A 24,748-nucleotide genomic window follows, 5' to 3' on the forward strand; every position below is an offset into this window, starting at 1 on the left:
GAAGGACCTAAATATGTATATACTAGAGGAGAGAAGAGGCAAGAGGGATACAATAGAGACATTCAAATACTTCAAAGGTGGCCGCAAGAAGCAAACCTTTCTCACAGGACAGAATGCCCTGGAACAAGAGGTCACGGTATGAAGCTCCAAGGTGGTAGACTCAGGATCAGCATCAGGAAATAATTCTTCATGGATCCATTGAATGGCTTCTCTGAGGGAGGTGGTGAAGACAGAAATGGTAACGAACTTCCAGAAAGCATGGGATAAACACACAAGATTCCTATTTGTGAAGAAGGGAGGTGATAGCCAGAAATCAGCTTGGGTTTATGGCACTGAATGAGGAATGAAATTGGGCAAACTAAATGAATCTTATGATCCTTATCTGCTATCATATTCTATTGTTAATATTGTTTGTTTAAAAAAAATTGCCAAATGTGTCCTGAATATTTTCTTTCATCACAGTTATTTGTTCTCTTTCTCCAACCTCCCCCAATATATGTCTTCTTGAGGCCAAATTTATTTTTGGGTAAATCAGGTTTATTGTTAATAAGTGCATACCAATAAATATTTCTTTTGAATATTTTTTAAAAATGGATATAAAATGTTTCTCTATAATGTTGTATTATGTCATCGCATATTTGAACAATAGTGCTGTTTGCAGCAGGCATTACTGTAAGAATTGCCTGCATTCATAGTTAATGTTCCATGCCAAGGATGAGGGCATCCAGCAATACAGCTAGGGCAAATATCTAATAATGCCCAATGTCAGGGGAGATATTGCTATTAGTAAATTAAATATAAAACTTTATTAATAATTAAATTGATTTGAAAATATCTTTTCAATTCACTGCTTAATAGCCCCATCAGTAAAAAGATTCAGCAGAGTTTTACTGTCAGTTATTGCATTTTCTAATAAAGTACTTGCCATTTGAAAGAATTTTACCTGATATTAAAATAGAGTTATTCAGTAACATCAATATATTTTCACTAACGTATTGTGATCAGGGCTTCTGATTTCCCACGATGCTGTGGCAAGGATTCAAACATCTGGACCTTGCCACAGAATCACTTGGTCTCTGCAAAATTGTGGGAACCAGGAGCCAGTTCAAGATGTACAGGCAACTGATTAGGAACATGACATTCTTCTATTCCTAGAAATTTCTACCTTCTTCCTTGCAATTTTCCTTTGTTGATTCATCAGGCTGCTAGATGGAATAGAATAACGGTGCCTTAGACTGTGTTGTCATTCTCTGCTACAAGGGCTCAATCCTTGATTTAAAGCGCACTGCAGTACATTATCGGGAGATGGGAGGGCATAAGTTGGGGAAAGAAGTGGGTGGTGGATTGGCTGGGGTGCATATGAGAGAGAGGAACAGCACATTGTTGCTGGGTGTGTATGTGAGAAAGTGAATTTGTGCTGGAGGAGGTGTGAATATAAAAAAGGAGACTGGTGTTGGGAGTTCATGTATGTGAGATAGGGCATAGGGGATTAGAGGAGGGGAGTAAGTAAGGGAGATGATGATGGGAATGGGGGCTGGCAGAGAAGAGTAGGTTGGTCTGCAAGGTGGGAGCAGGACCAGAGCTGGTAGGGACATCTCCCTTTCTTTCCTGATTTTAGATCATATCTATTTCCTGATCTCAGAATACCCTCCTTCTCAGTCTCTCCCTATTCTTCCTCTCATCAAGGTGTTTTCTCCCCATCCTCAAGATGTCCTCCTTCTCTTTTTTTCCCCATCTTTGAGATTTTTATTTCCTCTTTCTCTCCCTCTTCCTTGCCCACCTCATCCTCAAGATTCCCTCTTCCTCTTTCTTTCCATATCCCAAAGATACTCTTGTTTTAGTACCCAAGATCCCTTTTCCTCACTCATAAAAACAAAATAAATTATGCAGTCACAAAAGCATAAGACGGCTTACTTGTTTCCATGGACTTGCTTGTTGTGGACAGGCATCATCCCATGCCCCAAACGGTACAATGTAAAGCTTTGGGGGAAAGGGCGCAAAAGGGAAAAACTGCCAAATTGATGTGTGGGCGCAAAAGTTAGGAAGACACTAAATTAAGCATATATAGGTGAAGGCATGTATAGGACAGATAATATTCATCTATCAGACATTGATTATGACATTTTCAACACTATGCTGCAGAAGGCTTTGGAGGACCTAATTGGGGTTACAGGTGATAGCTACAGATGAGTGTCGTGGGGGGGGGGGGGGGGGCATGAGGCAAGGATATCATTACCTCATATCTATGGCAGTACCTGAGCTGATGTAAAATTCTTATTGGTGGCTATAGGGCTTTTGCCACAGTAACAGATCAGTCTTTGTCTGGCAAAATGGTGGGGCAAGGGGTATTCCTAGGAGGAGTGGCACCCTTGCTTGGAAACATGGCGAGGGGCTGGAGTGAAGAGCACCTATTTTGCTTGGTTTTCATGGCAGGTGGCAAACTTGTGGGTGTTACCCGGATGATCTTTACCATGGCTCGGATTCTGAGTTAATTGTTAATGTGTGTTTTTGATGATAAAGCTGCAGCCTGTACGTTCAACTTATTCCTTTATGCCTTTGATTTGTGTTTGGTCTTTCACTCACTCTGCATTTGGTGGGGGAAGTAGGGAGTTCGTCTAGGCAGATATCAGTCGCAGCTACCAGTGTTATTAAAGACCGATTCAGTCATCTCAACCAGACAAGATTGATTGAATACACAAAGACTGAACCATGATTACTTCGGAAGACAGAGAAGATTGCTTCATTGGAATACAAATCTAAAGGCTTATTCAGTCACCTCAGCCAGTAGTCTGCTGTGTGATGAGATTTCTGTTCAATATGTGATTAACATTATGGGAGTCTTACAAAATACTATAAGAAAAGAATGAAGGCAGACATGTAGAGAGAAACCACCAGATGGAAGACAGAGACCAAGATTGAAGCCGCCACACAGAAGCAAGAAGCCAGAGGACCTGAGATCTAAGATCTGCAAATGTAGCAAATATATACTGACAGAGATCAGCAACAGATAAATATGACCCAGGAAACCAGAGGCCAGAGCTAGGACAAAAGTTAGGAAGGAGATATTTTGCAAAGCCACCATAGAGGTGGATTCCTGCAGCTGAACTTCACAGTACATCCTGGCTATCTGCTAATTTGGGTCATGTAAATTATAGGATTTTAGATTCAGAAACAATCAAGCATACAACATCACTGTCTGAAATATATTTTGCCTTGACAGTCGTGAGAGAAAGTGCAGGTATATAGCAATAATTTGTAACCTATGATATCGTTATGAATGGAATATCTTAGTCATACATGAGAAGTAATATCTCCCCATTTTGCACCCTCTGTTAACCATAAGTCTATTGTATTTAATGTAATCATTTTATAATAACTACCCTCATTACATTTTATGTTAGATACTATCTTTTTTATTGTATTCTGTTTTTATACCTTCACCAAGTTCTATGCTTTCTTCACCAGATGGCATATTGATTTTGTCAGAATATTGAGTAAACTGAATCATTTGTTATATCATTTCCCTGTAGGAGTGGCCACAGTGGTGTAGCCTGGTATGCTGGTCAAAGAAACTTGAAAATATTTTGGTCAGTCATGAGGAGCTGGGATTTGGAGAGGCATAAAACAATCCTCCTATCTCCAGTTCCCAGTAGTGGGTATAGAGGGCCACACAGTAAAGTCCCTGTAGTGGTGGTGCTTCTGATACTTTACAGAAGTAGCTATTCCTGAGGGATCCAGCTGTGGAGTACAGAGGATCCCCATCCTGAGGGAGCAGATCTCTCACTCTGGGTTTCTCTCTGTGGGTTTGAGAAGAACCCTGATCCGGGTTCTGCAATGAACAAAGATCTATATGAGTATCAGGATCCTATCTTGGGGCCCATAAGTGTGGGAATGGAATAAAGGAGTGAAGGATAGAGCTGCCCATCCAGTACTTTGATCCATTGATTAAGAAGTACAGGAAAGAGGAGAAAGGTGAAGAAAACTAGAAACATTCAAGCAACTTAAGTACCAAAAAGATCCTTTGGGAAGTCAGAGTCTCCAAGGGAGCCTTAAACCCAAGGAAAAGGAGTGAGGGGAACCCAGAATAACGCACAAGCAAGGATTAGAACCCTCCTTCTCCACCAGGTTGTGAAATCATAGTACCTGTTTGGAGATTTCTTTTTGCTTAGACTGAATAAATCACAACTTTCTAATCTGAACTGTTTAGTAAAGACTTAATTTTGGAACACAAAAACATTGGTTGTAGTATCTCTTTAGAGACGTTTCCATTTGAAACACCTTGAGTCTTGGATCTAAATCATTTCACCTGTTGAGGAATCCATGCCAGGTTTTGGGAAAATTAATTATGGATTCAGCCCCAATATTGAATGCTGCCTTTCCAACAATGAGATGTGTGATGGTTCTCAAGTCCCTGAAGAGCCCTTAGTCCTTCCAGAGAGGGAACAAAAAAAAATATATATATACTTTATATTTGCACACACATATATAGAGTATCCATAATTACATTTCAAATAGGTGCATTGTTGGTTCATCAAAATGATTTTATTTTTATTTATTTATTTTTAACAGAAAAGCTTAGCATCCTTGCAGAAGCAAATATTTGAGTTTACACAAAGACTACATATGACAGAAGTGGAGCGCCGCTCTCTTCGTATGGAGCTTGCAGAATTAAAGGCCAATGTGAAAAATTTCAAAATGGAGACTGAAAAAGTACAGCAACTACAAGAGCAAATACAAGCATTAAAACAATCTGTAAGTAGGTATACAGTTTATCTCAAAGACTGGTTTAAAGGATATTTTGTAGATATTTGACTTTTTAATATAAAAAAAATCTATGAAATGTACATACTAAGCTGTTTAAATGCTACTCTAGGATCACATTTTTTTATGCTGACAAAACTGAAATGTTAGCTACATGTATTTTTCTTTTAATTAGTTGAAGAGCGTTGAGGCGATACTGTACCTGTTGCTGACAAACGGAGATATCTCCAAGATTATGGCAGGGTACAATTTGGGATCCAATTATCACAACATGTGGTTTAATATAAATACTGGATCATATCCAGGCTCTACTAGAACAAGGGTTCTAGATTTCAGAAGGATTAACTTTAATGCAAAGCATTCTAACTAGAATTAATCCAGCCTACTTTCTGGGATGTGCATGTATCCATAGTCCACCCACCTTCATGGATCTAAAGAATTCCATCCTGGATAAAATCATAATGCTCACCTCTGCCAATATATTTTTAGAATTCTGTTTTGCTAGGACATCAGAGAGAGAAGTTATCAGCAGTTAGGAAAGACACACACACAGACACACACACAGACACACACACACACACACACACACCCTTCTGTTTCGAAAGTATGCTAAAAATTAATAATTATGTTGATGAAGCTCTGTCATGGCTAGGAGATCTAAAAGATCCAAAGGAACTATATATAAGAATAAAAAGGAGCATTGCAATGGCAACAAATTGTCTCAGACATATTAGCAAAGGGAAAAGATTGAGGCCACTACAGTTCACCAAAGAAGTAGGAGAAAAATTAAGAGCACAAGGAATAATCTTCAGGAAGTACAGACAGACATAAGAGGACAGGAAAAACTACCAAAAAAAATAAAGGGAGGCAGGAAGGATAATTTGGCAAGCAAAAGATCATAGGAGTATTTTATTCAATTAGTAAAGATGTAAAACTCTCTTTACATATAAGTAAAAAGAGGAGAACTAAAAGCGTAATAATAATAAGAATGAAGGGGTAAGATGGTTGTAGTGAAAAGGATCAGAAAAGAGCAGATACATCTATACTTTTTACTCGTAATTCAAACTAGGAGAGAGTGATGGACAAAAGACAGACATAGTGGGGTTGGAGGGGGAGGGGTGAACATATTGCCATTTATTGAGAAGATAGTATTCAACCAACTGGCTATGGGACCTGAGGATACATCCTTGAATAACGCAGGAGCTAAAGGAGGTATTTATTTATTTTAAAATAAGTATTATCCTCCCCTCAAGGAACAGTTCAGGGTGGGGTATAATAGAAATACACAATTATCATAAAACAGAGACCAAAAATAAAATTGTTTGTGCTAAGAATTTATCAAAGTTCCAAGGAGAGGAGTTAAATACGAGAGATAACAGAACCTTATTCAACACCAGCAAAGACCATACCAAATTCTTATGTTTTCAGGAGCTTTTTAAATTCCAAATTACCTTTCATGAGAAGGATATTGCGGGGTAAAGAATTCCACAAGGAATTCCCATAGATAGAAGAAGAATGCTCTTGTGTGTCAGATGCACTAATTTAAGAGAAGGAATATCAAATAAATATTATCCAGAAGAACGTAGGGAATGCGAAGTATAAATATGCAAAGTGGACCCAATTCATGGAGAGGAAACATTATGTAGTATATTATGTATAATCATTGCAGTTTTATATTGAATAAAACAATGAGATGGGAACCAGTGTAGCAACTTAAGGATAGGTATAATATGTTCCTGAATATTAGTTCTTGTTAATAGGCAGGCTGATGAATCCTGAATTATTTGAAGAGGATGGGGCAGATATTCAAAAACCATTTAGATGGATGACTCACAAGTTTGTGCCAGCAGTGAGACGAGCAGCAGTATTAATCGGTAACTGGAAGGTTTCAGAGTAGCTGCAGGCAAGCCCAAAAGAATAGAATTACGGAAATCCAACTGTCCTGAAATCAGGAGGATCAAGCAGGTGTTTAAGGCCACAAAGTACATGTAATTTAAAGAAACCTGACTTGATTCTGCTTTTGATGTGAGGTCGAAAAGAGAGTGTAGGAGGAGTAGCCTAGCGGTTAGAGCAGCAGGCTATGACCCAGGAAACCAGGATTCAAATCCCACTGTCAGTTTACCCTCCTTTGCCTCAGGTACAAAATTAGATTGTAAGCCCTATGGGGATAGGGAAATATCTCTAGTACCTGAATTTAATCCGCTTTGATGTACACTGTGAAGTGCCGAAATGTGGAATATAAAAATCTAAATAAAATAAAAATGGTATGCCTAAATTACGAATACAAGAGTCAAGTGGAAAAGGAGTGTTATCGATCAAAATTGAGGTGTAGGAAATCTTAGAGGGGGACCGTTAGATTAACGGACACTGTGTTTTAGACAGCTTTAAAAATCAATTTATTAAAAAAATAACCATCTCTTAATTGTGGAAATACAGATTAACCAGGCCTACTGTCTCAGCCATGAAGACCAGACCCATACAAAAATTGAATATCCTTTGTGTATATTTATAACCCTGGTACAGCCCTGCTAAGACCTTGTATAAAGGAGATAGATGTACATTAAAGAGCATAGCTGAAAGGGCAGAACCTTGTGGTAGACCAGTGTTCATTTCTGCCCAGTGGCAGAAATTATTTTCAAACTCTACTCGTTGATGGCGATCTAAAATGAAAGGCTAGAACCAGTACCGGAAATACCAGTGTCATGTAAACGATGGAGGAGAATGGCATGATAAACTGTCATGATGTCTAGGGAGACGAGAATATAACAATTCACTGAATCCAAACCTCTTCTAAAAAAAATCCAAAAGGGACAGAATTAGTAATCAAGTACCCATACATTTTCTGAAACCATACTGATGGGGTTCTAAAATCTGCTTTTTCTCGATATATTCTGACAATTGAAGGAGAGCACTGCTTTCAATCAATTTACCCAATAAGGGAAAGATGAAATTGGCCTGTAGTTGTGAGCCTCTTATCCAGTTAAATTATAGCTATATTATCCGGCTATAATTTAGCTGGATATAAAAGGGGTCTTCCAAAGAGGGGTTCTATTATCCTGTTAACTGAATATCGGGTATTTCAAGCTAAGTTAGCCGTATAACTTTAAATTTGCTCGGAAGCAGGTCTAAAGTTATCTGGCTTATTTGGGCCTGATAGCTTTAGACTTAACTAGCTATATTCAAAAGAATATAGCTGGTTAAGTTTCATTCCTATTTAAATAAAAAAAAAAAACAACACCAAAACTCAGATCATGGGCCTGTAGACCCTAATGTGTCCCCTGCCTCCCTCCCACCTGAGTTGCAAAGGCCCTATGGGTTGGAACTTGTTGCCCCCTCCCCAAAATGACCCATTTCACAGTTTAAAAAAAAAAGTATTAGGGCCGGGAGTCCCCCATCCCCTGCTCCTTTCTCCCCTTTTATTTGTTAAAGTACATCTCACAGGCTCCAGATCCTGCCCCCCCCCCCCCAATGCCCACCCCAACCCTTTCTCTTCTTTGATCCCCCCTACCCCATATCTTTATTTACAGTTGTTCTCGTGGATCACGGTAGCCTCCTACTACAATCCAGGACCGGTGTTTCTGTTGGCGCTTCTACTTTTTTTTCTTTGGTGTGGCTATTCTGTGGCTTTGGTTGGTATTTTTCACCAAGGAATATTTTAACTTTTGATTTTGCATACTCAGGTTTTTTCACCATAACCCAGTGAAAGGTCAGTAGTTTTAAGACTTCATTATCCTTTACTGACCATCATGAGATCTACAGCTATTATTTGAGGATAGAACATGATATCCCTCATTTTGGTGTCTGCTCAAATATGGTATGGAGCTCTATCAGTCTCCAAAGATTGAAACTTCAAGACATTGTTAATATTTCACCAGTAGTCTGATGGAACTCTATCCGCACCAAAGACAGTGTTGAAAGACCATGGAGTTGCATTGGCACCAAGGAAGCCTCGCTCATCCTTGGCACTGAAATCAAAATAGAGATTCAGGAGGTGAGAACTTTCTCTCTCCTACTGCTCAGCACCTGAGGAAGGGTTCCTTGGGCTTAGAGCTTATATTGTGCATTGTGCGAAGGCCCTGCAGAATTGGTGCAATCTCTTTCAGTGCAAATATCTGAGAGCAGGACGATGGTTTGTATACACCTTTCCATGCCAGCTGCACTGGGGTTGGAGCTCAGCATGCTGAACTGAGACTCAGCCAGGATAGACTCCAGAGACTGAGACAGTAGCCATTGGATTCCATTTTATTTGCTCAGGGTATGAGTAAATCCTCCTTCACCAGGGGTGTGTAAGTGTTTGTTTCTGAACAACGCTGATTACAGAAGCAGTGACAGAGCAAACACAGTCACCCCTGTCAAAGGATGATGATTTTGAGACTCTGCCCAAGTAGGTTTTCTCTTGGAATAAGAGAAAATTGGTATTCATTGCAATGAAAGAATACAAGTAATTTTTAATGGCGCTAAATGGTACAATTCAATATATGTTGAAAAAATATTCAAAAAAAAGCATGGAATAAAGGGGCGATGATTATATAGTGGCTAACCACTCAACGCACAATTAAGCTCTGGAATTTGTTGCCAGAGGATGTGGTTAATGCAGTTAGTGTAGCTGGGTTCAAAAAAGGTTTGGATAAGTTCTTGGAGGAGAAGTGCTATTACTGGCATCAGTAGCATGGGATCTTCTTGGTGTTTGGATACTTGCCAGGTTCTTGTGGCCTGGTTTGGCTTCTGATGGAAACAGGATGCTGGGCTTGATGGATCCTTGGTCTGACCCAGCATGGCAATTTCTTATGTTCTTAATCATTAAAACACTTAGATATCGGTAGCCCACATATATAGCTCTCAATTGTAGCATTGTTATGGTTCATATCTCAGGTGATAAATAAAATATGGTTTAATAAAGATTCATCCAATATGCATTAGAAGGATAGTATAATGTCAAATAGGATAAAAGTCCTGAAGGAGACCAAATGCACTGTGGAATCTCTATAGCTAGAAATTCCTTGTGTGATGGGGAAGAGTTATAGTGGTGGTGGTGGAGAAGAGTATAGTGGTGGGGGTAATTCTACCTTATGCATAGCCTGGATAAAGAGAGAGACAGTAAAATGCTAACAGAAATAAGGAAAGCTAACAGATTAGGCAACATGATAATGGGAGATTACAGTTAACTCATTACTATTTGAGTAAATATCTCATTGGAAAATGCACAGGGAGGTAAAAGATTTACCAGCTAGCCCTTGAACTGATGAGAGGGGGAAATACTCTAGATCTAGTCCTCTTTGCAACATAGGATCTGGTGCAAGAGGTAACAGTAGTGGGGCCACTTGGCATTAGTGCTGATAATGTAATCTGTTGCGCCGGGAGGTGGATCCTTGGCCTAGTGCAGGATTCCTAGGCTCCCTAGTCGGACCCAGAGAGCGCCTGCCACCAGGAGACGGAGCACAAGAGGAGACAGAGGCTAGCTGGAGCTTCACCAATAGCAATCCGGGGTTCCCTCAGATTGAGCCCTTGGTTGCCTGGGCCGCCTGGTCTTAGGTGGGCCTCGCAGGATATCCTTGACAGAAAGTTCAGAGATGTGCCCACCACGATCAAGGATGCGCGGGCGATGTTCAGGCTAGAAGTTCGGGGTGCCAGAGAAGGCCAGAATAAAGTCTCTGAATGTATGGCAAGGATCAAGGCCAGAGTCAAGGTAGCGTAGTCAGCCAAAGCAGGGGTCAATACCATTGGTCAGTCCATGGATAGTCAGCCAAAGCAGGGGTCAATACCAGTGGTCAGTCTGTGGATAGTCAGCCAAAGTAGGGGACAGATTCCAGGTGACAGTCAGACTTGGTCAATGGACAGGCCAGAGGTCAGTTCCAGGCAGCGTGCAGACGTGGTCAGTGGACAGGCAAAGGTCAGTTCCAGGCAGCGTGCAGATGTGGTTGAGGAAACAGGCAAAGGTCAAATCCAGGCGGCGATCAACGTAGTCAAGAACAGGCAGAGGTTAGTACCGAGAAGACAGTCCGAAAGGTACTACCTGGGGAGATGAAGGAACAGGAGGGCGCTGGAACAGGACTGGAACTAGACTGGAACAAACACTGGAAATGCAGAGGCAAACTAGAAATCACAGCGTGATCAACCCGATTGCCAAGGCAAGGAAGTGCAGGCAGGCACTTCCTTTTGAGCAGCGTTCAATCAGGGTGCGCCGCGGAGCTGGGATCCGCCCCTGACCCTTTAAGGCCTAAGGGCGTGGCCGATGCCACGGAGGCAGCCGAGCCCCGCATTGTTGTGTCCGGTTGCAGACGGCTGCAACCGCTCTGCCTTACCTCTTTTCTTCCCTTTTCCTCCTCTTTGGGTAAGATGGCTGCCTCCGGTGCAGAGTGCCGAAGGCCTTGGCATCTCCAGTCTAGCATGGGCGTTTCAGTCCGCCATGCTCACTCCCGTGGCCTCCTAGGGCACACTCGCTCACCTCTCCTAATCTCAAATACTCTTCATGGTGGGAACCTCGGGGGCGTCCCCACCGCATGATGTCAATACCTCCGGGTATTTCAAGCCTCAGCTTCACTACCAACATTGAGTTAGCAAGGACTTCGGTTAAGCTACTCTGACCGCTCTAAGCTGCACGCTTAGACACTGCTCTACTCGCCAAGGGCCTCGCTCCTTCAGAAGCTCTAGACTCCCGCTCCTCGGGGGTCTCTCGCTTCCATCTTCCTTCGGGGCCTTACTAATTGAGACAACCGCTCCTTGGGGGTCGCGCTCTCTTATTCTACAGGACCTCTGGACTACCAGGTATTCGCTCCTCGAGGGCCTGCCATTCTAGTATCCTGTATCACGGACGTTGAGTCCCACCATCTCTACCAGGAAGACGCCTACATTCCTGTGAGTACCTTTACGATCTGGTGCTCCAACTCCACCCACCAGGCTCAGCGCTGCCCACACCGTGGGTCCCCATCTCTCTGAAACATCTGGGTGAGAATCTACTTCTGAGACTGTTGAATGTATTGGCACCTCGCGGACCTCAGAGCGTTATCTTCCTGCTTCATACCATCTTCCTACAGCAGTACAATAAAGCCTTCCATTCTATCTGTGTCTGCTATTTGAGTTTAGCTTATCACTGTGTTCCCCACGGGGCTCCTCCCCATGGGCGGAGTCATCTTTACAGCGGCCAAGGGTCCACAATGCCACAAACACAATAGAATGATAACACCATGGACTCTGCTCAGCTCGCAGCCCTGCAGGCCATCCCTGGCCTAGCCCAGTGGATCATGGAACAACAAAAGTCTTTGGAGAACCTAGCTACTGCCTTCAATCAGTTACATGCTCAACTGAATTCTTCAGCTCCTCCTGTGAAGGAATTGCTGTTCCCAGTGGTAACCCTCAAGACCACTGTGCTTCTATCCATACCTACCCGCTTTACGGGTGAAGCCAAGATGTGCAGAGGGTTTGTTAATCAATGCAGCATGCATTTTTCATTACAGCCTACCCTCTTTCCCACTGAAGCTTCCAAGACCACCTACATCCTATCGTTCCTAGAAGGAAGAACCCTGGCCTTCACCGTTATGGGAACGTGAAGATCCTATCCTGAACGACTTACCAGGATTCCTAAAACTTTTTAAGTCTGTTTTTGATGACCCTGCTCGCCAGACTGTTGCTTGTTAAGCTTACTCTGTGCTTATGGCCAGGGACACAAGAACACTTAGACTCAGTAAAAAGTATAATGTATTTTTATTAGTCAATATAAGTGTTCTCGGGAGATGCTGGGTACTGGGTGCCCTTAGTCTTTCAAACTGACCAGCATCTCATTGTATACAGAAAGTGATCCTTGTTTTATAGATAACATTCAAATACAGGGTAGAAGGTTCTAGAGACTTGCATGACTGCCCAAAGGATCATTTACATAAGTTGTGATGTCAACTGCATGATTAAATCATCGCTAACTATCCTGATTGGCTTCCCAGGATGTGTAGCCCATTTCCCATGACTTTCTTTGTTCTGGTTAAACTCTTACTGGTCAAGACAATCAACACGTCTGTAACTGTGTGGATTACAAACTCCTGAGAATAGTGCCTGAAGCTCCCCTGTGGTTTCTTCTTTGTGACTCTATGAATAGACATCACTTGTCTGGTGCCAGCTTGCCTCCACAGATATCCAGGGACATTCTGTAAGTCACTCAGAGTCCATTCAGCCCAGGCAGCCCAAAGACACGCAGAGGCCTCTGGGAATTTCCTTCTCCATTTTGGTCTTCTGTTCAGGCATACTTCTCATTTCCCTCTTGTGCCACTTACAAATGGCAAAGTGGCACACCCAAGTACCAGTTCGGAGGACAGAACTGTATGAAGTCATTATGGCAAATGGGCTAAATGTGTAAGCTAAGCTAACCTTGTGTGTGTTATCCCTCTAGATCCCCCTAAAAGTAAATGAGATTAATAGGCAGACATGCACTCTTGAATTGACAAATAATAACAGCATAACTAAGTTTCACTAGGTAGCCATTAGCTCTATGATTGAGCAATAAGGGTACCTGCGTTATAAAAAGGACCTAATTTATAATAGCAAGACCACATATGTTATTTTGCAGAGTCAAGTAATTACACAATAGTGGAGTAACAGGTAAAGGTAAGGAGAACAAAGAGAGACTAGTATGAAAATATTATGTTTCTCATATAATACTAGGTATACTGGGCAAATCTTTACAAGGAATACGGTTATTGTAAACTACCCAGGATGATAATCATTATAATGGCAAGCAGGGATATAATCAATGCACGTTACCAGAAAAGTGAAGGACAGCATAAGGACTCATACTGTGTTGTGCATACATCCTGTGGGACAAGTTATAAAAGTGTTGCAAAAAATAAGACATGTTCTGGTCATAGACAGAAATGGGCTTAGGTGAACAGAAGTGTCACACTACCAGCGCACATCTGTGAGAGCTTGTGACTAAACTCTAGGTAAAGAAACAAATAGGTAGTGTTACAGGAAGAAATGCTCAAAAAGGTATATAGGGAAAAATAGAAGGGGCTCACTAAATTCAAGTATATTGGGTACAGAAAAATACTTGTGCAGAAGCAGCAATAGAGCAGAATTTACCTCAAGGGAATATTTGATTTATACCAAGACATATCACATTGTCAATTGGCCAGCAGTGGGTCAGGGTGTTTGGTTAGTGTGATCAGATTAGCTTTCATAGATTAAAGTAAAAAGAACATATCAAATAATCATCTCACTGACTCAGCTTATACTCATTATAAGGTATAGGACTGCATAATGCTACAAAATACTGGAACTGTAAGGCTACTAAAGACTGCTTCAATTCAGACTGTGGTATTAACTTAAAATCTAAATAGTGACAATTTTAAATGTGTACATAACTAAAATATTGACTAGGTGTATCATTTCATATTTTTTGTTATTGACAATCAGTTATCACATATGAAATTAATGTCCATATAATGAAAAGTGCACAATGACTTCTGTGCATAGGATGGGATGATTTCTGAAATCAATGACATTTGACGTATGCAGATCTCTCAGCTGGGTGGATTTCTGACTTTCGAGCATAGCCTCATATCAGTATTAGATGTATATGTTATTTAAAGCCTAATATAACAAGCAAAACAAATTCAAATTAATCAATGAGACAAATTCTGTCATGGCCCTAGCTCCCTATATCTGGTAATCCCTACATCTGCTATAATAATAATCCTTCTTTATTATTGGTAACATGCAATAGTCAGGACCACAAACAACTTAAGTGCTCAGACATTGCACAGACACATGCATTTCACTAAACTGACACACAGATTCATTCATTGCATTCTTCAGGTGTCATGACACACACATAACACAAAAAACAGATAACAAGTAACATATTTGAGCTCAAAAAGTAGACCAAAAAGTATTTGGATCGATCCAGAATAAAACAAAAATTAAAATTAAAATGATCTATTTAAAAATGAGAAAATCAAACTGAAGAAAAATATAATCTTCAAGCTTTACAGCTCAAATGGCAAGGAAGGTGTTTTCTTTTTCAATCTGAAAAGATATAAACTTTGGCATACAATAAAGTAAGGTTATAGTTAAAGTGAAATTGCAGCATCATTGACATTAACATTATGATATATCTTAATTCAGCAAATAGCAGTCAAGCGAATTTCTTCACAAGGTGTGGTGAGTGAACTGTTCTCCATCTGGGATTTAAAACCCTTTGTGTTCCTTTTCTTAAGGTGATAATGGTAGTGCTTTTTATGAAGGGCTAAACACCTCTGCCATTTATCCTTCTTCTAATACTTCCCATCCTTCTAGATTACTTCACCTATTAATTAATTCTGGGAATACCAAGCATCACTTCCACTGGTTCTATATTCCACATCATCTGAAACCTGTTTACCCTAGATACTTTCTCAGCAACTATTCTATCTAGAAATACTTTTCCCTCTTTCTGCTTATGTAATTCCTCCATTTGCCTAGAATATAACTTAATTGGGAGTTTAGTTAAATCTTCAGCTCCTTTACTCTTTTCTCTAGCATACAATGACAAAAAATGAGAAACATTTCTAGCCATAGTTTATTTTCCAGCCCTGGTTACAAAGAACAAAGTGTCTGTAGATTTGGAACCTACATGCTAGTACATGGGCTGTGCACTGTTGGGCATAGGCCAATGAGACCTATGTAATATCAAATTTAAACAATTAAAGTGTAACAAATAATACCAGCTGGGTGTACACAGCTTCTATTTCCCCACAGATTCATGTTGCTGCTGCACTGTTCATAATCCTTTGTGCTCTAGTTTGTACATATTTTTTAACTGCTAATTAACAAGCTTGTTTAGTAATCTATTGTGCTGCAAAGTCTGCAAATGTAAGAGATATTCCTCCTATTCCATTTTCTTACGTGTACACCCTGAACTGAAATCATTATACAGTACCTAGCCTACCTTCTGCCATATTTGAAAATCTTAAAGGCAATTATTTTATTACTCCTATGAAGCCCTACTCAGCATGTGTTGGTTTCCTCAACTTGCTTTACATCTATAATTTAAAAATCTTTAGGGATCAACAAAAAACATTTTATGCAGGTAATATGCAGCTCTAATGTTATTTGTTAGAAAAGGCTATATTAGATAATTTGGTTGACTAGTTCAGGTACATATTTGGGTCCCTGATGTATTAAGCTTATAGCCTGATTGAGTATTTCATAATCTAACTGTAGTACTCAGGATTAGAAGCCACAGTACAATACTTCTTAAAAACAAAAAAAATGATACCAAGGTAGCTGACATCTTATAGACAAACTGATTTATTGATCTATTTAAAAACTTTTATTGAGGCATTAGTCTAGAAGACGCCACCAGTCTCAGATTCACTCCTGCTACCACAGAATACCACACCTACATCTCTGGAAGTCTTAAATACTATTATCCCAAACCAAAAGATCTTTTAATGCAGGATTGCCAAATGTTTAAATACTGTACCAATAAAGGACAAAATGGGTTTTAGCGGCAATGCCAATTTGTAAACCTATGAACACCGGTTGCGATATCGTATTCATTTGTTGTCTCTCTCTTGTAAGCTCTCTGCCCAGGTCCTTGGAAAAAAGAGACGCTTAATATTTTTGTTCAACCCTCAGACCTCTGGACATTAAAACAAGCACTATTTTTCACTACCCAAACAAATGACTCTAATTACTAAAAGCTTGTTCTCGTATGTGGTAAGCATACTTTGAGAATACAGAGCATCGAGTAGAAATACATTCCTGCCTTCCAGCCTCCTAGAGCTAGATCTTCTTCCTATTCTACAATTAAGGAGCACAGATGTGAATAGTGCTAAAGTTGTGCAAGTGGTCTCATGCATTTTTAAGATGAGATTATTGTGAGGCTCTATGCAAGTGTGATTTAATCTTATAATGGTAAATGTAGCTCCCAGAATCACTGGTATCTGATAAATAAATCTAAGCAGGTTACAGGGAAAAATGTACTCCAATTTTTTTTTAAATTGAAAGTGAGAAGTATTTTTTAGTTTCTTATCATACTGGAAAGCTAGATGCACACAATAATATTCATTAGCCAAATCTAAAACTGTATACTAGTTGCCCAAAGATTCTGTTTTAAGAATTGTAGCTGGATTTGTAACATTATAGTATTCAGCTAATACCAATTCACTTAGTGCACTTAAGTCTTGCACTAATCACCACGCCCCAGAAGGTTTTAAAACTGGGAACAAGGGAGTATTTGTAAGGTGACCCTCTAGATTCTATTATGCAGTGAAGCAATACCTTCCTGTGCTTCTCTGGCTAAGGGATATTGATGTCTCATAAGAAAATTAAATTTGGAATTAATTGTAATTGTCTAATAGGATACTGTGGAAGTCAATAATATGGCTGAATATGTACCAAATCTCATAGTGGTAAAAGAGATGTGCGCATTCCCTAAAAGTATTGTAACTTCATGGGAAGTATGTAAGACAATTAAAATCCCTGGTACATGTGCTTGCAATTTACAGATAGCTTCCGTACATACCACAACCCCTAATTCTGAAAATCCCTGTTCTATCACACCAAAGTACCAGAGAAATAAACCATGGAGGTTATATTGTTATGCTGAGAAGACCTTCAGACCCATGATATAACCACAAATCAATCTCATAACTTACCTCAACAAGAGCCAAACTAGATGCATTCAATACTGACTGTGCTAGATCCTGTATGATTTCTGAGTCTTCTACAGTTAATGTCAATTCATTTCCACTAGCAGGGCTGCCTTTTAAGATGTCTAAGTAATTTGACCTAGCTGACTACAAGCATGCAGCAAAGCTGGATATCAGCACTACAGTCACCTGAAAGGATAGTACAGAATCTTTGTCTATACCATAGATCAAAGACTTGCAAATGTTTATCTAACGACTGTTCTTTCACATACTTAAACCAATTTAGCAAGAGAGTTGGTTTCCATGAGCTTTTCTATTATCTACTAGATGACTCCCTGTCAGCGAATGGAAGAAAAAAAAGTGCAATATATCTTTTATGTCTGCTCTAAAATCTTTTAAGTTTAGTGTTTGCATACCCAATATTATGAGCTTCTACCCAAATTCAAAGTTAGCCAGCCAGAGAAAGCTGATGAAACCAAACTTTCTAAAAGATTCTACTAAATTAAATTCGCTTACTGTCCACAACTTTAATTCCTCCATAGTCTGTTTATACCTTTTAAACAAAAGCCAGTCAGGTAAATCAGTTTTCCCCCACTGTGTCCTATTATCCATATGAATGGCCTGGAGCTTTACACCCTCCCACTTTCTCTTTACCTGCCAACCCAGTTAATTCTCCAGTTGCCAGTGCCCTTTCAAGTGCTGAAACTGCTATAACAATCAGACAAAAAATAAAAAACCAGAGTGCAAATTATACTTTCCCAACACTTCGACTTACAACTTATACTATTGTTATTTTTCCAGTAAACATTTTATTAACAAATATACAGACAAATAATTCACAATCACTCTTAATAAGTACTCCTTTGGGTGTCACCAAAGTAGAAAAAAAAATAGTGCACTGTTTGCAATTGGCCAAAAAGAAATCTTTTACTTACCTAGAAAATTACATTTGCAAATTAATTATATAGGCATGATTAACTACTTACAGATCTGTCTTCCCATGGGGTGTACTCACATCTTCCGGGTACTACTTTTGTTTTCTTCCAGAAATCAGAAACCTCTGTTCCTAGGTATCACTATGCAATAAACAAAACTACAAAACTTCATCCAGAAATCTTTATCTGGGAAACACTCAAACATCCAGAAATCTTTATCTGGGTACAGCCTTCGGACAAGATTGGTCCGAGTATTAGTGTTGGATCTGAGCCTGCCTGCAGAATCAGATGCAAGACCCCACAATAGATAGCCACATGTAAAGCAAAAAAAAAAAATTTCAAAATGTCATAGATAGCCACAGCTATCAAGTCCCTTGTTCAGAGTGCCAAAAATGTTAAGCTTACTCTGTGCTTATGGCCAGGGACACAAGAACACTTAGACTCAGTAAAAAGTATAATGTATTTTTATTAGTCAATATAAGTGTTCTCGGGAGATGCTGGGTACTGGGTGCCCTTAGTCTTTCAAACTGACCAGCATCTCATTGTATACAGAAAGTGATCCTTGTTTTATAGATAACATTCAAATACAGGGTAGAAGGTTCTAGAGACTTGCATGACTGCCCAAAGGATCATTTACATAAGTTGTGATGTCAACTGCATGATTAAATCATCGCTAACTATACTGATTGGCTTCCCAGGATGTGTAGCCCATTTCCCATGACTTTCTTTGTTCTGGTTAAACTCTTACTGGTCAAGACAATCAACACGTCTGTAACTGTGTGGATTACAAACTCCTGAGAATAGTGCCTGAAGTTCCCCTGTGGTGACTCTATGAATAGACATCACCTGTCTGGTGCCAGCTTGCCTCCACAGATATCCAGGGACATTCTGTAAGTCACTCAGAGTCCATTCAGCCCAGGCAGGCCAAAGACACGCAGAGGGTTCTGGGGATTTCCTTCTCCATTTTGGTCTTCTGTGTTCAGGCATACTTCTCATGCTGGATCTGCTTTGCTCCATCTTCAGCAAGGTAACAAGCCACTTACAGACTTTGCAATTGAATTTAAGACTTTAGCATCCAAATTACATTGGGACACTGGATGTTTATGTGCCATATTCATGGAGGGTCTCAACTCTCGCCTAAAGGACGAATTAGTGGCTCGTGATTTGCCAGATACCCTAGAGGGCCTGATGGAATTGGCTGGGGGAATTGACCGCCGCATCCGCCACCGAACTCAGGAGGCAAAGATTCCACGAAAGTCTACGGTTGGAGCTAACCATCCTAAACCTGTGCCGATTGCTTCTGGCTTACTGTCTGCATCCTTAGAGGAAGAAGAGCCCATGCAGTTAGGCCGCAGCCACTTAACTTCCAAGGAGAGACGTTTCCACAAGCGCATGGGGTTATGCATGTATTGTGGCCAATCGGGCCACGCAGTCCAAACTTGTTCCATCTGTCCGGGAAACTGACGGGCCTAGGATCTGCAGGAGGGCTTCTCCTGGACCTCATCTCTCCTACTCCTCCATTATCCTTACCAGTATCGCTGTTCTGCGGAGGTCTTGAATTTCAGACTCTCGCTCTCATTGACTCCGGTACAGGAGGTAATTTTATTCTGAAGCGCTTAGTTGAACATCTACGGATTCCTACCACACCAATAGCTAAGCCTTTGCTATTGTCCTCTATCCATGGAGAACCACTTCCTGAAGAAGTTTCATTGACCGCCCAGGCCATTGGCCTGTGCACTGGAGCTCTACACTCAGAATCCATTTTGTTTCTAGTATTGGAGAAAGCCATGTATCCGGTGGTATTGGGGCTGCCCTGGCTTCAAGGGCATATGCCACAATTTAATTGGGCCACATTGGAACTGTCCCGGTGGGGACCAGACTGTCATGGTCGGTGTCTGGCGGAAGTTTCACCGCTCATCTGCATGCCCACCACTCCATCACTAGCTGGCTTACCTCCACAATACGCCTCTTTCCTGGATGTTTTCTCAAAACAAGCAGCTGATGATCTTCCACCACATAGAGTTCGACTGCACCATAAATCTGAAACCTAATTCAGAACCTCCCAAAGGAAGAGTTTATCCTCTGTCAGTAGCCAAAACTAAAGCAATGTTTACCTACATACAAGAAAATCTACAAAAGGGATTCCTCAGGCCTTCCAAATCTCCTGCTGGTGCAGGCTTCTTTTTCGTAGGGAAAAAAGATGGCACCTTGTGCACCTGCATCGACTACAGGGGTCTGAATGAGATTACTTTCAAGGACAGGTACCCCCTGCCCTTAATTTCTGAACTGTTCAATAGGTTCCAAGGAGCCAAAATATTCTCCAAATTGGACCTTAGGGGAGCTTACAACTTGGTGCGTATTCAAGAAGGAGACGAATGGAAGACTGCTTTTAACACCCGTGATGGACACTTTGAATACCTCGTCATGCCCTTTGGTTTAAGTAACGCACGTCTTTCAAAATTTGATGAACGACATCTTAAGGGACTTACTTTATCAATGTGTGGTAGTCTAGTTTGATGATATACTGATCTTTTCGCAAGATCTGCAAACTCATCAGGAGGATGTCAAGAAAGTCCTAAAATGCCTGCATGAGTACCACTTATACGCAAAGCTTGTAAAGTGCAAATTCCACAAAGAGTCTGAACTCTTCCTGGGATACATTGTGTCTAAGAACGGGTTTCAAATGGACCCTAAGAAATTAGAAAGTATCAGTGGCGTAGCGAGGGGTGGGCGGCCGCCCCAGGCGCCGGGTCTAAGGGGGCGCTAAAACGCCTGGCTCTCCCTGCACAGCTCCATCGGACTCATCTGGCAGCAGAGCAGTGCAACTCGACGTAGGATTTATTTTCTGCTGTGCCCTCAACATTTCTTCCCTAAAACCAGCATTATGTGCATTTCGGGAAAGGCCTCGTCTTGCCTTCTTGTAACCTGCATGCTAAGCTGTGCGGGTCTTCACACCGATTCGCAAGCATTGAGAGGGCCCCCAAAGGCTTTCCCGCCCAGCCCACGTTCACTTCATGTCCACCGATTACACGGACTGCCTGCGCTCGTCCGTCCTTCCTCCCTTGTAAGGTGCGTGACTGTGAGCTGGAGACGCAAGGGCTGTCATGCTGTCAGCTCACGCTAGATGGAACCAGAAGTCGATCATTAAGCACACGCCTCAAATCAGAACCTATTAACCAAATAGCACCAAAGCAAAGATACAGCCACTTGCACACTTCTCTAATTCATTTGCATTCTAATGCCAGGTAGGATGTCTTCTGTTGCTTGGTGGTTGTAAATGGAGTTTTAGCAGTGCCATTCTGTTGCAAACTTTGCCTCAGAGCTGTCTGTCAGATCTGCAAGTGCTTCTACCGATTGCAAGAGGCCCTCTGCACAGGAGGATGGCACCCTGTCACAGTCTGTTTCATACAGATGAGAAGTGACCCTGGGACAGGTCTGTAGTGCCGGCTTCCTCCCCAGTGAAGCAATAGGTCAGCTTCAGAGGAGAGACAGCACACATGTGGATAAGCCCTCTGAGGATGCTGGAAGACATTCTGCAGGAACAGGCTCCTTAGGCTCTCCCGTTTTAGGCAGGATTGCAGAGGGGTGCAGACCTTACAGTTAGGGATGGGGATTTTTACACAGGTAAATAGCGAATTACCCAGGCAAAAGGGCTTGGATGAAAATTACCCTCCTGGGAGCAGCCGAAAACACGCGCAGGCTTCCACAGTGTGTGGACTTTTAGTTGCAGGGACAAAAAAAAAAAAAGGGGTGTTTCTGGGGGCCATGTGTAGGTCAGAAAGGAAGGCCCACATTCAGTCTGTCCCTTACCCAGAGATGCAGAAGGCGCTTCTTGCACTCATGACCCAGGATTTACCCTTGAACCTGTATTTTTTTTTTTTTTACTTTTTAATTAAACTCTGCAACATTTTCCCATTAACGCCTATTTTTGTGGCTGTTTCCCGTGGCTTTCTGCATCAGGGCTTAAGCGCGGGCAATGGTGCATGCATTTGGTCTTGCGCATGGTTTTTTTTTGGGGGGGGGGGGGGGGTTTGCACGTATCTCGTTTGCATGCCATTCTCTTATGAGTGCAGAAAAATAGCACCGATTTCAATGCAAATCATTGATGGAGTGAGGGGGCGCCGAAGAAGTCTCTTGCCCCGGGCGCCAAATTGTCTAGCTACGCCACTGGAAAGTATCCAGGACTGGCCTCAACCTACAGGCCTGAAGGGACAGCTTTGCTTCTTGGGCTGCACCAATTACTACCGGTCCTTTATTAAAAACTACTCGTCATTGACAGTCCCTCTAACTGCTATGACCAAGAAGGGAGCCAACCCTGCCAATTGGTCTCCAGAAGCCATATCAGCCTTTCTGATGCTCAAAGAGGCTTTTACCATCATCCTACAGCAGTACAATAAAGCCTTCCATTCTATCTGTGTCTGCTATCTGAGTTTAGCCTATCACTGTGTTCCCCACGGGGCTCCTCCCCATGGGCGGAGCCATCTTCACAGCGACCAAGGGTCCACAATGCCACAAACACAACAGATGTGAGGCCTGGCTGGAGGTGGAAGGCCCGGCGACCGCCACCGCGAAACGCCGAGGCCTGGTTGAGCTCGCTGTTGAAGCAGGGGAGGACGACTCGGGACCCATAGGAGTCTTGGTGGAGTGAGTAGGCCCGGATGCGGACGGGACGCGCAACATAATCAAAGTTAACAGAATCACTTAAGAGTGGACATTAAGGACATTTACTGCAGTAGCATTTAACTTTAAACAAGGAGACTATGATAAATTAAGGACATTTAAGAAAAAAACTAAAAGGAGCAATTTCAAAGGATAAAAGTTGGCATGCAATGTGGATGCAATTTATAAAAACCATCTTAGGCCCAGATAGATATTTTCCATTTGTTTAAAAAGGTAGGAAGAAAACCAAATGACTGCTACAATGCTTAAATGATGAGGTGAAAGAGGCTATTGAAGCCTAAAGGACATCTCTGAAAGACTGAAAAGTGGGTCTAAATGAAGAAAATAGTAAAGAGCATAAGTACTGGCAAGTCAGATATAAAGCATTAATAAGGCAGACCAAAAGAGAATTTGAAAAGAAGCGTGCCAGAGAGGCAAAAATTCAAAATAAAAACTTTGTCAAATATATTTGAAGCAAGAAGCCTTTGAGGGAGTCATTTGAACCACTAGATGACCGAGGGTAAAAGAAGCGCTCAGGGAAGATAAGGCCATAGCAGTAAAATTAAATTTTATTTTATTTATATATATATATATATATATATATATATATAAATGAATTCTTTAGTTTGGTCTTTAACTGGTGTGAGGTATTGAGGAGATATCTATACTGGAAACAATTTTTGAGGGTGACGACTTAGAGGAACAGAATGAAATCATTCTGAACAGAGAAGATGTAACAGAGCAAATCAACACACCAACAAGTCACAAATCACCAGGGCCCTATGGTATACACCCCAGAGTTCTGAAAGAACTAAAAAAATTTCAAGTATTCTTTAAATTTCAATCAGGTACATTACCAGAGGATTGCTAGTGGAATTCCCATTTTTAAAAAGAGCTCCAGGGGAGATCCAGCAAACAGACTGATGAGCCTGATGTCTGTGTCAGGTAAAATGGTAGAAACTATTCTGGAAAGCACAATTACTAGCCATCTAGATAGAGATAGACTAATGGGGCAGAGCCAATATGGATTTAGCAAACAGAAGTCTTGCCTGACAAATCTGTTAGGTTTTTTTTTATTAAGGAGTTAACAATCATGTGGACAATGGTGAGTCGGTTGATATACTGTATCTGAATTTTCAGAAGTCGTTTAACAAAGTCCCTCAGAGTCTCCTCTGGAAATTAAAAAGTCATGGGATTGGAGGCAATGTCCTATTGTGGATTGGTAACTGGCTGAAGGATAGGAAACAGAGAGAAGGACTGAATGGTTATTTCTCTCAATAGGGAAAGATAAATAATGGCGTGCCTCTGGGATCTGTACTAGATTCACTGTCTTTTAATATATTTATAAATGCTCTGGAAAAAGGAGTGATGAGTGAGGTGATCAAATTTGCAGATGACAATTATTCAAAGTTGTGATATCACAAACTGATTGTGAAGAATTGCAAGGGGAAATTGTGAGCCTGGGGGATTGGGCATTTAAATGGCAGATGAAATTTAATGTGGTAAAGTACAAAGTGATGCATATAGAGAAAAATAATCCAAACTGTAAATACATGATGCTAAGTTCCATTTTATGTGTCACCACCCAGGAAAATATTGGAATAGTGGACAATGTTTTGAAATCCTTAGTACAGTGCGTGGAAGTGGTAAAAAATGTGTGCAGTTATGGTCACTTCAGACAAAAAAGATATAGTGAAATTATTAAAAGGTACAGATGTTGCTGTCCTGGGCCGTGCCCTGGGACCTACACTCACCGCGCAGCCTGGTCCGGCC

General features: G+C 41.1%; 1 protein-coding gene across 8 annotated transcripts in view; it reads left to right on the plus strand.

Annotated features, from left to right (window-relative positions):
• Positions 1 to 24,748, plus strand: part of CCDC171 (coiled-coil domain containing 171) — a 982,183-nt gene that overhangs the window by 396,670 nt on the left and 560,765 nt on the right. For all 8 annotated transcript variants that reach the window (XR_003857717.1, XM_029608527.1, XM_029608555.1 and 5 more), the window contains one exon: positions 4,570 to 4,752. Coding sequence is in view for 7 of the 8 variants with exons in the window: in XM_029608527.1 (XP_029464387.1) it covers positions 4,570 to 4,752 (183 nt within the window). In the remaining variant the exon portion in view is untranslated. The remainder of the gene's footprint in view (positions 1 to 4,569; positions 4,753 to 24,748) is intronic.

Source organism: Rhinatrema bivittatum, chromosome 1, assembly GCF_901001135.1.
Source record: "Rhinatrema bivittatum chromosome 1, aRhiBiv1.1, whole genome shotgun sequence".
In the NCBI taxonomy this organism is placed as follows: Eukaryota; Metazoa; Chordata; class Amphibia; order Gymnophiona; family Rhinatrematidae; genus Rhinatrema; species Rhinatrema bivittatum.